Source organism: Felis catus, chromosome E2, assembly GCF_018350175.1.
Source record: "Felis catus isolate Fca126 chromosome E2, F.catus_Fca126_mat1.0, whole genome shotgun sequence".
In the NCBI taxonomy this organism is placed as follows: domain Eukaryota; kingdom Metazoa; phylum Chordata; class Mammalia; order Carnivora; family Felidae; genus Felis; species Felis catus.
The window spans coordinates 49,938,045-49,950,776 of NC_058382.1; the positions used below are offsets into that span (position 1 = coordinate 49,938,045).

Here is a 12,732-nt window from a genome sequence, read left to right on the forward strand (position 1 = left end):
GCAGAGAGAGGGACAAAGAATCCCAAGAAGGCTCCATGCTGTCAGTGCAGAGCCCGACATGGGGTCCAATCCCAAGAACCGTGAGATCATGACCTAAGCTGAAATCAAGCGTGGGATGTTCAACTGACTGAGTCACCCAGGCGCCCCCATATGGATGCCCTTCAGGCTCTCTGGACATATTCTCAGACTGCTTCTGAGGAAGACTGTTCCACTTGAGCCCTCCCCTCCCTGCCCTCTCACCTCCCAGTCAGAGCTCTCCGCATGGCCTCCTGGCTGTACGGGCACCTCCCAATGACCACGGCTGACAGGTAGACAGGCTCTTCTAGAAGGTGCATCAGCAGTGCCCCCTGGCATCCGAGGACATTCCACCGTGCCAACTTGTCACTGCAGGACATGGAGCAGGTCCTGTCTCCCCGGCCTGGCTTCACCCGGAGCAGGCCCACCTGGTGATATGCTGCACCAGGCTTTCCCGAGTCTCCAGCTTCTCCAGGCACACATTTGGCTCCAGTTCTATAAACGTCCACCACTTTGGCACCACTGGGGGCCCTTCCGGCGACAGTGGCCAGTTCCTGTGTGGGGACATTAGAGCTGGAGACAGTTGGTGGGACTGGACCACTTTCCTGATTGTCCAAACTCTGACAGTGAGCCACACCATCGGGAATCCCAGGTTCAAGCCTCATCTTTTTGGTCACAGGACTACCCAGGTCTTCATATTTCTTTTCATCTTCAGGAGTTTCTGGGTTACCACTGGCTTCTTCTGATGGCTTATTGGCCCAACGTATACTGACGGGACAGCAGGGCTGATCTTCAAACTCAAGCATTGGAATGATGGAGGCATCCCCACCTGCAGGAGAAGGAACCCCTTAAAAACCAGTGGTTCTCAGGGCGCCTGGGTGGCGCAGTCAGTTAAGCGTCCGACTTCAGCCAGGTCACGATCTCGCGGTCCGTGAGTTCGAGCCCCGCGTCGGGCTCTGGGCTGATGGCTCAGAGCCTGGAGCCTGTTTCCGATTCTGTGTCTCCCTCTCTCTCTGCCCCTCCCCCGTTCATGCTCTGTCTCTCTCTGTCCCCCAAAAAATAAATAAACGTTGAAAAAAAAAATTAAAAACAAAAAAAACCAAAAAAACCCAGTGGTTCTCAAAGTGAGGCCCCCAGACCAGCCACATCAACATCCCTTAGGAACTTGTGAGAGCTGTAGATTCTTGGGACCCACAGCGGACCTGCTGAATTGGAAACTCTGGAGGTGGTACCCAGCAATGTGTGTTTCAACAAGTTCTCCGGGTCATTTTGATGCAGGCTCAAGTTTAAGAACCACTGTCTTTTTCATTTTTATTTTTTTATTTTTTTAAAGAGAGAGAACAGGGGAGATGGGCAGAGGGAGACAGAGAGAGAACCTTAAGCTGGCTCCACACTCAGCCCAGAGCCCGATGAGGGGTTCGATCCCATCACCCTGGAATCATGACCTGAGCTGCAATCAAGAGTTGGAAGCTTAACCTAAGACTGAGCGACCCAGGAGCCCTACGAAGAACCATTGTCTTAAATGGAGTTTAATCCTATTTTCCAGCTGCGCTGAGATGTATTAGGAAGACTTGTCCAAACTTCCTGAGTAAGAATCCTCTGCGACTCTATCTTATCTAGACCAGAGTGAGTTAGAAACGCTGGGGTGGGAGGATCTGGAAAACTGAATACTTTAAACAAAGATCTCAAGTAATTCTCATCCCAGGAAGTTCTGAAAACACTAGTTTAGATCACGATTTGTCAACTTCCATACTACTGACATTTGGGCCAGACCATTCTTTGCTGTGGGGGCTCTCCTTTCCATTACATGTTTGGCAGCTCCTTGGTCTCCACCTACTACTAGCTACCAATAGCACCTCCCAGCCTGACCATCAAAAATGACTCCAGATGTTGCTAACTGTCCCCTGAGGAGCAAAGCCGTCCTGAGTTAAGAACCTTGGTTCACAACGAGCACAGTTTCCCCAGCACATTTTGTGGGATGTTATTCCATGAGATGGAAAACCAAAGTGGGAGGTTGATTTCATGGTTAAACACGTTTGGCAAAAATGTTTAGTTTCCCCATCTCGGAGATCTTTGTGTATGTCCTCACAGTAAAGACTCTGCAGTGAATTATATAGCTGGCATTTCCCTGCGGTCGGTTAGAGATTTCTCACCTAACTCTATGCTTAAACAGAATCAAAGAAAACCAGAGGTTAGTAAAAAGCACAGCTTCCCCGTGAAAAAGGAGCTACTTTTTCAAACACTAACCTAATGTGTGTTGCTTTTTTAAAGCATGTAAATAATACATTTGTAGTCTTTATAACCTCAGAGTGGGAAAGGCAAAAGAGGTAGATGTGGGCGTGTTGCCAGGAAGGCTGGCTGGCAGGCTTCCAGAGGTCTCACAAGGTGACAGTGACTTTGGAGAACTGACTGGGGCCCACCTCCCACTCAGAAAGCTCCACAGGCTGACTCATGCTAATCAAACTCACAAGTAAGGGCCGGAAGTAGCTAACACAGGCACCAAATTATCAATTAGCAATGAGGAATAAATGCCAAGGGAGCCAGATGGTCAAATTCTCCAGGTAGTGTTCTTTCCTCCTGCAGACAAACCATGCATGGGTGGACATCACATTTTAAAAGATTACCCATGAGTCCAGGACAGTTAGAACAGTGGTTCTAGATTTTGATTTCACAGACCAGTAAAATTTCCAGTAGATTTTAAGATCAATAGATTACTTTGTATTCCATCAAGTAAGATCTTTAAAAATCCTAATTACTATGATTAAAAATAAAAGAAAAATCTTATAACCTTCACATGGAAAGGAATTAGCTTTTTTGAAAAACTCATTATAGTCCTGATTTTTCCCATCTGGCTATGGACCAGCCTGTGGACCACGGATTTATGTGGTCTGGATAGCCATGACCTGCAGATGCTTCTCTCTCCACAATAAGGCTACGCCTGCCATCGGGATCAGCCAAGCCCTGGCTACTCAAAGTGTGGTCCACAGGCCAACACCACTGGCATTGTGGGGACTTGGTTAAAAATGCAGAATCTCAGACTTCATCCCAGACCTAATGAATTTCAATCCACATTTTATTAAGACCTGCGGGTGGTTCATATGCATATTGTTGTTTGAGAAGCACTGAGTTAGGAAACATCCTTTGGTTCTTGGACATCCTTTGGTTCTTTGGCTTCTGCTGCTAATAACTAAGCATGGATAAGCCCTGCCTACCTCACTCTGCATGTCGTTTTTCTGGCCTTTGACTCAACCAATTATTTTCTGATACTCATTCTTTCTTAAGCTATATCACATTTTTGATTTGAATTATGACCAAATCTTGGCAGCTATGCTCTTTAGAATGAGTGCCTGTATCTGATCAAAATGCATGTGTTAGTTTTAAAGTTTAATACTCAGAGAATAGTCTGCTCTTATTTCAAAGGATTTAGGGTAAGGAAATTTTACTGCCATCCCTGAATTGCTATCTACAAAGGGTAGAAATTATTTTCAAGACAAAAAAAGAGTGGCCACCCCTAGGCTACGCCTGGTTTTCCTGCCTAATACAACCACAGCACCTGAACATCCCCTTATAACTCATCAAAATTTAACTTAACTAATCATGACTGTCTACATTCCCTAAAAGACTCTATGAGGCTAAGCCAGGGGCTAATCTTATTCCCTGCTATACATCTAGTATATCATACTGTACTTGACAAGTAGCAGAAAATATCTGTTGCATGAATGAATGAATGAATAGAATGAGTTTCAGCATAAATCTCTATAGAACTCAAGGCTTTGGGCTTCTAAGCCCTATTGTTGGGTTCAGACCTCGAGGAGGTTTAAGCTTCACAATCCTGTTGGGAGCTGAGAACTGGGAGCTGAGCCTTTCCTTGGTAGAGAAGTGATTAGGCACAATGTCCTGTTCAGAAAAAGGCACTGTCCACTGGCTGTGGCTACACTTAAGCCAGAAGAGCTTTATTGGGAAATGCATCTATGGATAAGACAAACAAAAGGAAAAAGACAACGTAACATCAATCCAAAGGCTTGAATATACTTACAGGGTGTATGGCTGGAGAAAAACACAAACAAGATGCCTTGTCTGAGTTTCCACAGCCCTCTCTGAGTTCCAGGGACAAAAATGCTATTCTCCTTCAGGGCGGCCGCCAAGTGGAGCTGATGCAGAAGGTACCTAATGGGGTGCAAGATGTTATCAGAATGAACAACCGATCACTGAGATACAGGGAAAGACTGGCTGGGTGATTTTCTAAGAAAGAAAGAGCTACTGCAGCCCAATGGGACTGGCACTGGAATCTGGAATTACGAGAATGATCTAGACCAGTGATTCTCAAAGTGTGGCCCTTGTACCAGCAGGATCAGCATCATCTGGAATCTGTTAGAAATGCAATCTGGACCTGCTGAGTCGGAATCTCTAGGGGTGGGCCCAGCGATCTGGGTTTTCACAAACCTAGGTAATTCTGATGCACATCGGGCATGAGAACCACTGTGTAGACCAGTGCTATTCAAAGAGTAGTTCACAGACTGACATGGTCAGTATTACTGGAGAGCTTATTAGAAATGCACATTCTGGGACCCCCAAGGCAGGCTAAATCAGATTGTTTGGGGATGTGGCTTTACCTTTGGAAACTCCTCCTGGCTATGACCTCAGCATGGCTATCATTGAGGATGTCTCCTGTGGCAAAGACAGGACACTAGTGAAGACATATAGAACATGGAGAGGCCCTGTTTCCTAGAAGCAGAACACAGTGGTTTCCCCAGCAGCCAGGATGGCCACGTAGCTCCTGGAGGACTTTGTCAGAAAGTATTGCAACAATTAAAGGCAATACAGAGTTTCCTCAACTCAATGCTACTGTACGTTTTAGGTTAAAAAATTCTTTGCTGGGGCAGTCTGTCCTGTGGATATGTAAGATGTTTAGCAGCATTCCTGGCCTCTACCAGAGGCAGGTAGCACAATATCCCCCTCCCCCTAGTTGTAACAACCGAAAATATCTCCAACCATTGCCAAATGTCCCCTGGGGGGCAAAATCTCCCCATAGCCAAGAACTACTGATTTATAGGAAAATATCTGGAGGACAGGGGTCCAAGTCTTTTGTACTCTGGTATCACACTTCCTCTTATGGTGATATAACTTCAACAAATTCAATCCATAATGGTCCTGGAACCGGGAGGCAAGGCGGGGAAAATGAGGAAAGCAAACTTGAGAAGGAATCTGCTAACTGGAAGCAGAAGGTGAAGATGCCAGATCTCTAAGGGATTTCCATATTCTTGCTGGTGCCCAAATCTCCATTTGATTGCTTTTGGAGGCTTCAGATAAAATGTGGGGTGGCTAAGTCCGGGGGACTTCTGGTTTGAGCATGAACATATTGGCCAACTTTCAATCTACTCAGAAAGTATGTTCCTGGAGGCCTTTGCTTTCACAGTTTATTTCCATTCTTTAAATGAATTCTATGGGGTGCCTCGGTGGCTCAGCCAGTTAAGCAGCTGTCTCGTGATTTTGGCTTTGGTCATGACCTCACGGTTCGTGAGCCCTGCATCGGGCTCTGTGCGGACAGTGTGGAGCCTGCTTGGGATACTCTCTTTCTTTCTCTGCCCCTCCCCAACTCATGCGTACGATTTTTCTCTCTCTCAAAATAAACACACTTAAAAAAAAATGAGTTCTGTCCTTCCATCTGGAGTGACAGTCAGCGGGAACATTAAGGTTGGCCACCTCAGCCATACGGCCCCTTCGCTGAGAAGAGGAAAGGACAACATGGACAGTGGTTTCCAGACCCCACCTGGGCTTACCGCTCTTCCTCATTTTGGACTGGCCTATGCATTTCGTCCCCGTTCCCATTGAGACAACTTCCTTTGTCACTGAGAGGAAAAGAATGAATCATTAAGTGAGCTCTCATAATGTGAATGGGCCCCCTCCTCAGGTTTCACATCTGCAGACTCCTCCAGAGCATTCTTACAGGCTGACCCAACCGGGGGCTGTGGTTGTGGTTCTGGCATGGCCAACTCCCACCACCAGAAGGACTGCGGCACCTGGTGGAGAGCAGGGGGAACATTCCCACCACTGCATCTGCCCCCAGCCAGGGCACGGCCAGGAACAATTCTACCATCTTTGACAGGGAGAGGGAGCATTTGGAGGTGGAAAGGTCTCACCTTGCACCGGTTTGTTAGCACTGCCACAGGCCTGGTCGGTGGCAGGCTGTATCTTCACCACGGCTGCTAGCAACGTCCACTCACGGTTGGGCTCAGGCTTCCCCTGCTTGGGCAGCCTGGTCTGGTAGTGCTCGTAACATAGCCGCGCAATCTCATCAGCGGTCCACATGATCTGAGTTAGCACTGAGCCTAATCAAGAACCACAACCATCAGAAGTCAGAAAGGAGAACCAATGCGAGGTGCTACAACGTGCTTGGGTGCTTCAGGAGGCTTTCGGGGTGGCCCGCCCGCATTCATGCTGAGGTTTCTGTGCCTGGAACTCTATGGGTCACATTCTGCTACTTCCCTGTCCCCTTTGCATTTTTTTTTTAAGTTTCTTTATTGAGAGAGAGAGAGAGCATGTGCACCAGGGTAGGAGGGGCAGACGGAGGAGAGAGAGAACCCCAGGCAGGCTCTGCACTGCCAGTGCAGAGCCCAACAGGGTGCTTGAACACAGCAAGTGTGAGCTCATAACCTGAGCCAAAGTCAAGAGTCGAGCACTTAACCAACTGAGCCTCCCAGGCGCCACTCCCCTTTTCATTTTTAAGGAAAGATCAAAGAAGTCCCAAATCCCATCAGCCCCAGAAGACACCCTCTTTCTTAAAGTTGTTTTTTGTTGTTGTTGTTGTTGGATATCTGACATGAATCTATGAGTCTGAACCTACTACTCAAAATAAAAGCACATGAAAGGGAAGTATTCCCCACTACTCCAACTTTCATTTGGAAAGTAAAGTATTTCATTTGCATGTAAACTATTGCAGACCTTAGCCGGCTTTGGGCAGACTCTAATCATACAAGGTTTATCTTTCTGGGCAGATGCTCTTTTCCACCTTCTTTCTCAGACATTTTATTTTTCTTTTCTCTGCCTTCTCCCCACCTCCCAGCAGAATGACTCTACTCCCCTCTGGTAAGACTCCACTGATGCCATCAAGAAAACAACTCTTAAATTTCTCCTGTAATGTTTTATGAGACAGAGGGGAGAAGTGACAAAGCGCAGAGCTTTCTCACCAGTCAAGTGTTCTCTCTGCAGGAGTATGTGTTAGAGTGTGGACTTTCAAGTTACCCTATCTGGGTTCCAATCCTCGCTTTGCTACCAATTGTGTGATACTGGGTAGATGACTTATCCTCTGTTTATCTGTTAAAATAGGGATAACAGTAGTATTTGATCTATGGCTTATTCTGAGGATTAATATTTATAAAAACCAATTGCTGGGGCACCTGGGTGGCTCAGTTGGTGAAGCGTCAAACTTTGGCTCAGGTCATGATCTTGTGGTTTGTGAGTTCGAGCCCCACGTCGGGCTCTGTGCTGACGGCTCAGAGCCTGGAGCCTGCTTTGGATTCTGTGTCTCCCTCTCTCTCTGCCTCACCCCGATTCATGCTCTGTCTGTCTCTCTCTCAATAATAAATAAATATTAAAAAAAAATCTTAAAAAAGCAATTGCTACAATATTAAGCATAACTAATGTCAACTGTGATTAATATTCCAAAAAGGAACATTTCATGTTCCTAAATGATTTGTCCTAAGCTCCTTGGGGAGCAGAGGGACTGTAATAGCAATGTAAAGCTATGCATAAAAATCATTAAGCAGGTCAGATTTGAGAGACCACTTTGCTATAAAATATTCTTTTACTCTTGACTCCGTGCTCATTCAATGATCCCATTTAGACTCAAATGTATGAAAAGCCTCTTAGTAGAAAATGAGATCATATGGTGACGAATATAGTTAAGCATTAAAAAAAAAAGGCTTATTTGAGTTCCAATGCATGCAACTTCTGAAAATTATGAGCCCCCTGCATTGGGTCAAATTAATTAAACAAGGAGGCTACTAGACTGATGCAGCTTTAAAGCTGTGGTGGCCTGTGTTAGCAAACCATGGTCTAAGCCTGCTCACGCTTCTAGGTTACAAAAGCAAAATGCTAAAGAAAACCAATCACAAACAGCCTCCTAGGCTTTAAAATATGGCCAAACACTTTCCTTTCTTGCTGCATTTTATTACGTCTCTCTTCTGGTTCTGATCTGCAGAGTCCTCCTAACCATTTTTGGTTTGGTGCCAACTGGAACTGGTTTTTGCCCCAAAAAACTCTTAAAAAATTTTAATATGCTTATTTATCTATTAAATGTGGAGGCCTGCTGCTGCAATAAAAAGCCATGGTAAATCAGACCACAGTGATTTAAAACAATCATCTGGCAGGGACTGACATAAATTGTAACTTTTAAGTCAGAGATCCAGCATGTCACGTATGTCCCAAAGCAAAAGAAAAGCAAGGGAGATCCTAGAATACTTCAAGTGTAAGGGTTTTTTCCCCTCTCATTTCGGGGAGGTGGGAAGGGGGGGGGGGACGGGCATCACAAGGCATCAACCTGAAATTAAACCAGAGGCACATACCACCAACTATAATAGCCAGGGAAGACAGAACTTGCCAGAAGTAACATCAACTCCTTAAGATGAAGCAGCCCAGAACTGTAGCATCATCTCATTCGCGAGGTTGTATGGATGAGCGTGCACGGTAGTTGAAATGAATGTTTTGTTAAACTTGGTCCCCTAAAATTCAAATACATTCTCCTATATCTTGAGTAACTTCATAGGAAACAATAGCTCAGTTAAACAGGCATTTCTTTGCCCACAAGATCTCACATTACAACAGGTGCAAGGAGCGTTAAGAATTCTCCTTTTCAAAGAAAAGTTAAAGCAAGTCGGCTGCCAGGGGAGAAAAGGTTTTCGCCTTAGGCCCCCCTCCTCAATACTCTCGGCCGCGGCCCCACCTCGGTCAGCTCTAGAATAGATTGGCACCCATTGTGCAAGTTACGGGAGAGGCTCTGGGCCTGAGAAGCAAAGCCCCGGCGCGCGCCTGCCTCCTCGGATGCTGTGGACGCTGCCGTGAGGTCACACACCCCGCGCCCACCCGCAGCGGACACCGGCACTTCCGGGAAGCCAGCTGCCCTTTCCACGCGGGAGACACGATCCTCACAACCGGTTCGGACAAATATGGGCTGGGGAAGTTAGACCGAGGGCAGCTCACCCAGCAGGGTTGGGGCCTCCCAGATTCGCGCGCCCTCTACCCTGCTACCTCTTCACCTCCCAGATGCTCCCCTCCCACCTCCAAGCTGCGCGCTCTGGGAAGGAGGGAGAACAGCGCGCCGTACCGGACGTGATGTCACAAAGAGGCCGGTCCTTTAGGTTCCGCCCCCAAAGGCGCGCAGTGCACGCTGGCCCTTGTAGTCCGACTGGGTTGGAGTTGGGGACCGTGGAAATGAGGTTAATAATCCAGCGTGTTGCGGCGCCCGGGTGGTTTAGTCGGTTAAGCGTCCGACTTCGGATCAGATCATGATCTCAGGGTTCCAGGGTTTGAGCCCCGCTGACAGCCCAGAGTCTGGAGCCTGCTTCGGATTCTGCGTCTCCCTCTCTCTCTGTTCCTTCCCTGCCCTCACTCTGTCTCTCTCTCAAAAATAAAGATTTAAGAAAACAATAATAATCCAGAATGTTGGAGCGTCGGTACCGGTGAAATGGCCTGATGAAAGCTGACTTTCTGGTTCGACTAGTAGGATGGCGTCCTATCATGGACCACTAGTCTAAATTTCTGTCTAAAATAGCGCTGTACAACAGAAATATAATTTGAGCCAAATATTGTAAAATTTTCCAATAGCTACATTAAAAAAAGTCAAAAGAAATAGGTGAAATTAATTGTAAGCACATATTTTATTTAGTATGTCCAAAGTATTATCGTTTCAGTGTGTAATCGATATTTTATTTTTTATAAATTCGCCTTTTTAAAATTTATTATTTTTTAAAATTTGCATCCAAATTAGTATATAGTGAAGCAACGATTTCAGTAGATTCCTTAATGCCCCTTACCCATTTAGCCCATCCCCCCTCCCACAACCCCTCCAGCAACCCTGTTTGTTCTCCATATTTATGAGTCTCTTTTGTCCCCCTCCCTGTTTTTATATTATTTTGTTTCCCTTCCCTTATGTTCATCTATTTTGTCTCTTAAAGTCCTCATTTGAGTGAAGTCATATGATTTTTGTCTTTCTCTAATTTCACTTAGCATAATACCCTCCAGTTCCATCCACATGGTTACAAATGGCAAGATTTCATTCTTTTTGATTGCTGAGTAATACTCCATTGTATATATACCACATCTTTATCCATTCACCCACCAATGGACATTTGGGGTCTTTCCATACTTTGGCTATTGTTGGTAGTGCTGTTATAAACATGGGGGGGTGCATGTGTCCTTTCGAAACAGCACACTTGTATCCCTTGGATAAATGCCAAGTAGTGCAATTGCTGGGTGCATGTAATCAATATTTTAAAAAGCTGAGGTATTTTACAGTGTTTTTTCATACTTAAGTTTAATAAATCTGGTATTTTATACTTACAATATATCTCAGTTTGAACCAGCCACATTTCAAATGCTCAATAGCCACATGTAGCTAGTGGCTGCTGTATTGGGTAGTGCAGGTCTAAAATCTTCAGATTGCCAGGAATAGGTAGTATAACTTGTCTGGATCATTCAGGAACCTGTACCATCCAACAATTGTATACCTCATTTCCTAAAGATGAGAAAATTCACTTTTCTTCTTGTTACATCTCAGAAGTTACAAATTAGAGTGCAGCTTACTTGACCCTGTCCTTCTTTCTAGTTCCGAAGAAAAGGGCCACAAGACTCCTTCAAGGCTAAGGACTCTGCTCCTCTTTCCTGTCTCTCCAGCATCTTTAATCCGCAACTCTCCCTCTTCTGTCTTTAAAGAAGCACTGATGGCGGGGGGGTGGGGGGTGGGTATCATCAATCTCAGGGATCAGTACCACCAACAATCTAGTTGTATAAATGGAAAAGTGAGTCACCCTCCTTGTCATTTTCTTTCCCATAACCCCCACAATATAATCCACTGCAAAATCCTGTTGATTTTACTCTGTCTCTTGGATCCATTAACTTCTGTCCACTTCCATGGCAACAGCCCAGGATGTCTCCCTCTTGGATTGCTATGCTAACCTCTATACTTTCACCTTTCCTTGCCCAACTCCAATTCTCTTTCACAGAGTAGCCAGACTGAGGTTTTATTTATTTGATTTAAATTTTTTAAATGTTTTATTTATTTTTGAGAGACAGAGAGAGAGAGGCAGAGAAAGAGGGAGACACAGACTCCAAAGCAGGCTCCAGGCTCTGAGTTGTCAGCACAGAGCCTGAGACGGGGCTTGAAGTCATGAACTGCAAGATTATGACCTGAGCCGAAGTCAAAGCTTAACCCACTGAGCCACCCAGGTGCCCCAGACATGAATTTTTTTTCAACTTTTTTTTTTTTGTTTGTTTGTTTTTTTTTGGGACAGAGAGAGACAGAGCATGAACGGGGGAGGGGTAGAGAGAGAGGGAGACACAGAATCAGAAACAGGCTCCAGGCTCCGAGCCATCAACCCAGAGCCTGACGCGGGGCTCGAACTCACGGACCGCGAGATCGTGACCTGGCTGAAGTCGGACGCTTAACCGACTGTGCCACCCAGGCGCCCCCCCCAGACATGTTTTAAAAACACAAATGTGATGTTACAGTCTTGCTTTAATACTTTAGTGGCTTTCCAGCACTCTTAAAATACAAAATCCTATAGTAGGGCTGAGACTACATAAAATGCCATCATAATAAGGCTCATACCCCTGTATGGCCTGCCTCCTACTTTATCTGGTGGCATATTTTCACAGTCTTCTGTACTCTTATCTGGTGTCATTGGCCTTTTCTATGCTCTTTCCTATCTCAGGGCCCTTGCACTTGTTGCTACATCATGGAAAGCCCTCCTTCTTTGATTAATGCTCTATCTTCTTTCAGATCTCAGATTCTCGTGTCCTCAGGGAAACTTTCCTTAACTAGGTGTGTTTCTCAACACCCCACAGCCGTCTCCTTCAAAGCATTTATCAGAGCTGCCATGAAGCTTGGGACCGTGCCTTTCTGTTCACCACAGTACGGCAGGTAGCACATTGAGCCTTCAACCATATAAGGAAGTAATGGGACTTTATAATTACAATCCTTCTGTTCCTCCTAGCTTTCATCCTGTTTGTTATTCTTCCTGTTAAATCCCAGACAAGTTGCTACTGCTTCAGTTCATCTCTATCTCCAGTCTTCTTGAGGCCAGATAGCTGGCTTCTGCCCCCAGCCTACTAAACAGTCCTTTAAAGGTCACTCGTGACCTCATTGTTCTTGTTGCTTTTTCTAATGATAGTGTTGCCTAAAGTCCAGTACTCCATCTTGGCCCTATACCCTTTCCTTTGGGGGGGGGGCGGGGAATGATGGTTTTCATTTTAACACCATCTTGCTGGGGGATGTGCCATATGGAAGGGTTTCTTTTGAAATTACACCTGGTCATCTATCACTATGGCCAAGTGCTCCTAGAGCCTGTGTTTAAACACCAGCAAGGGTTGGAGGTGCTCAAAACTCTGAATTAATTCCTAGGGAGGTAATTCTGCATGCTAAGATCATTGTACCAGCTACAGAAGTAAAACCTTGCTCTGTGAAAGTAGACTCTTAAACTGGGCTGCTTGCAGGCTTTGCTG

General features: G+C 45.7%; 1 protein-coding gene across 20 annotated transcripts in view; it reads right to left on the reverse strand.

Moving 5' to 3' along the window:
- ADAT1 (adenosine deaminase tRNA specific 1) overlaps positions 1 to 9,351 on the reverse strand; it is a 44,870-nt gene extending 35,519 nt beyond the window's left edge. For 10 of the 20 annotated variants that reach the window (XM_045046900.1, XM_019820076.3, XM_019820077.3 and 7 more), the window contains exons 1-6: positions 8,580 to 9,349; positions 6,156 to 6,344; positions 5,796 to 5,864; positions 4,629 to 4,683; positions 4,052 to 4,182; positions 241 to 844 (exon numbers count right to left, since the gene is read on the reverse strand). In XM_045046900.1, the coding sequence (XP_044902835.1) occupies positions 241 to 844; positions 4,052 to 4,182; positions 4,629 to 4,683; positions 5,796 to 5,864; positions 6,156 to 6,324 (1,028 nt within the window). In that variant the 5' untranslated portion in view covers positions 6,325 to 6,344; positions 8,580 to 9,349. Of the gene's footprint in view, positions 1 to 240; positions 845 to 4,051; positions 4,183 to 4,628; positions 4,684 to 5,785; positions 5,865 to 6,155; positions 6,345 to 8,579 lie in introns of those variants that run through there. The other 10 variants (XM_019820070.3, XM_011290252.4, XM_045046898.1 and 7 more) reach the window with 8 other exon arrangements.
- Positions 9,352 to 12,732: the final 3,381 nt, after the last annotated feature.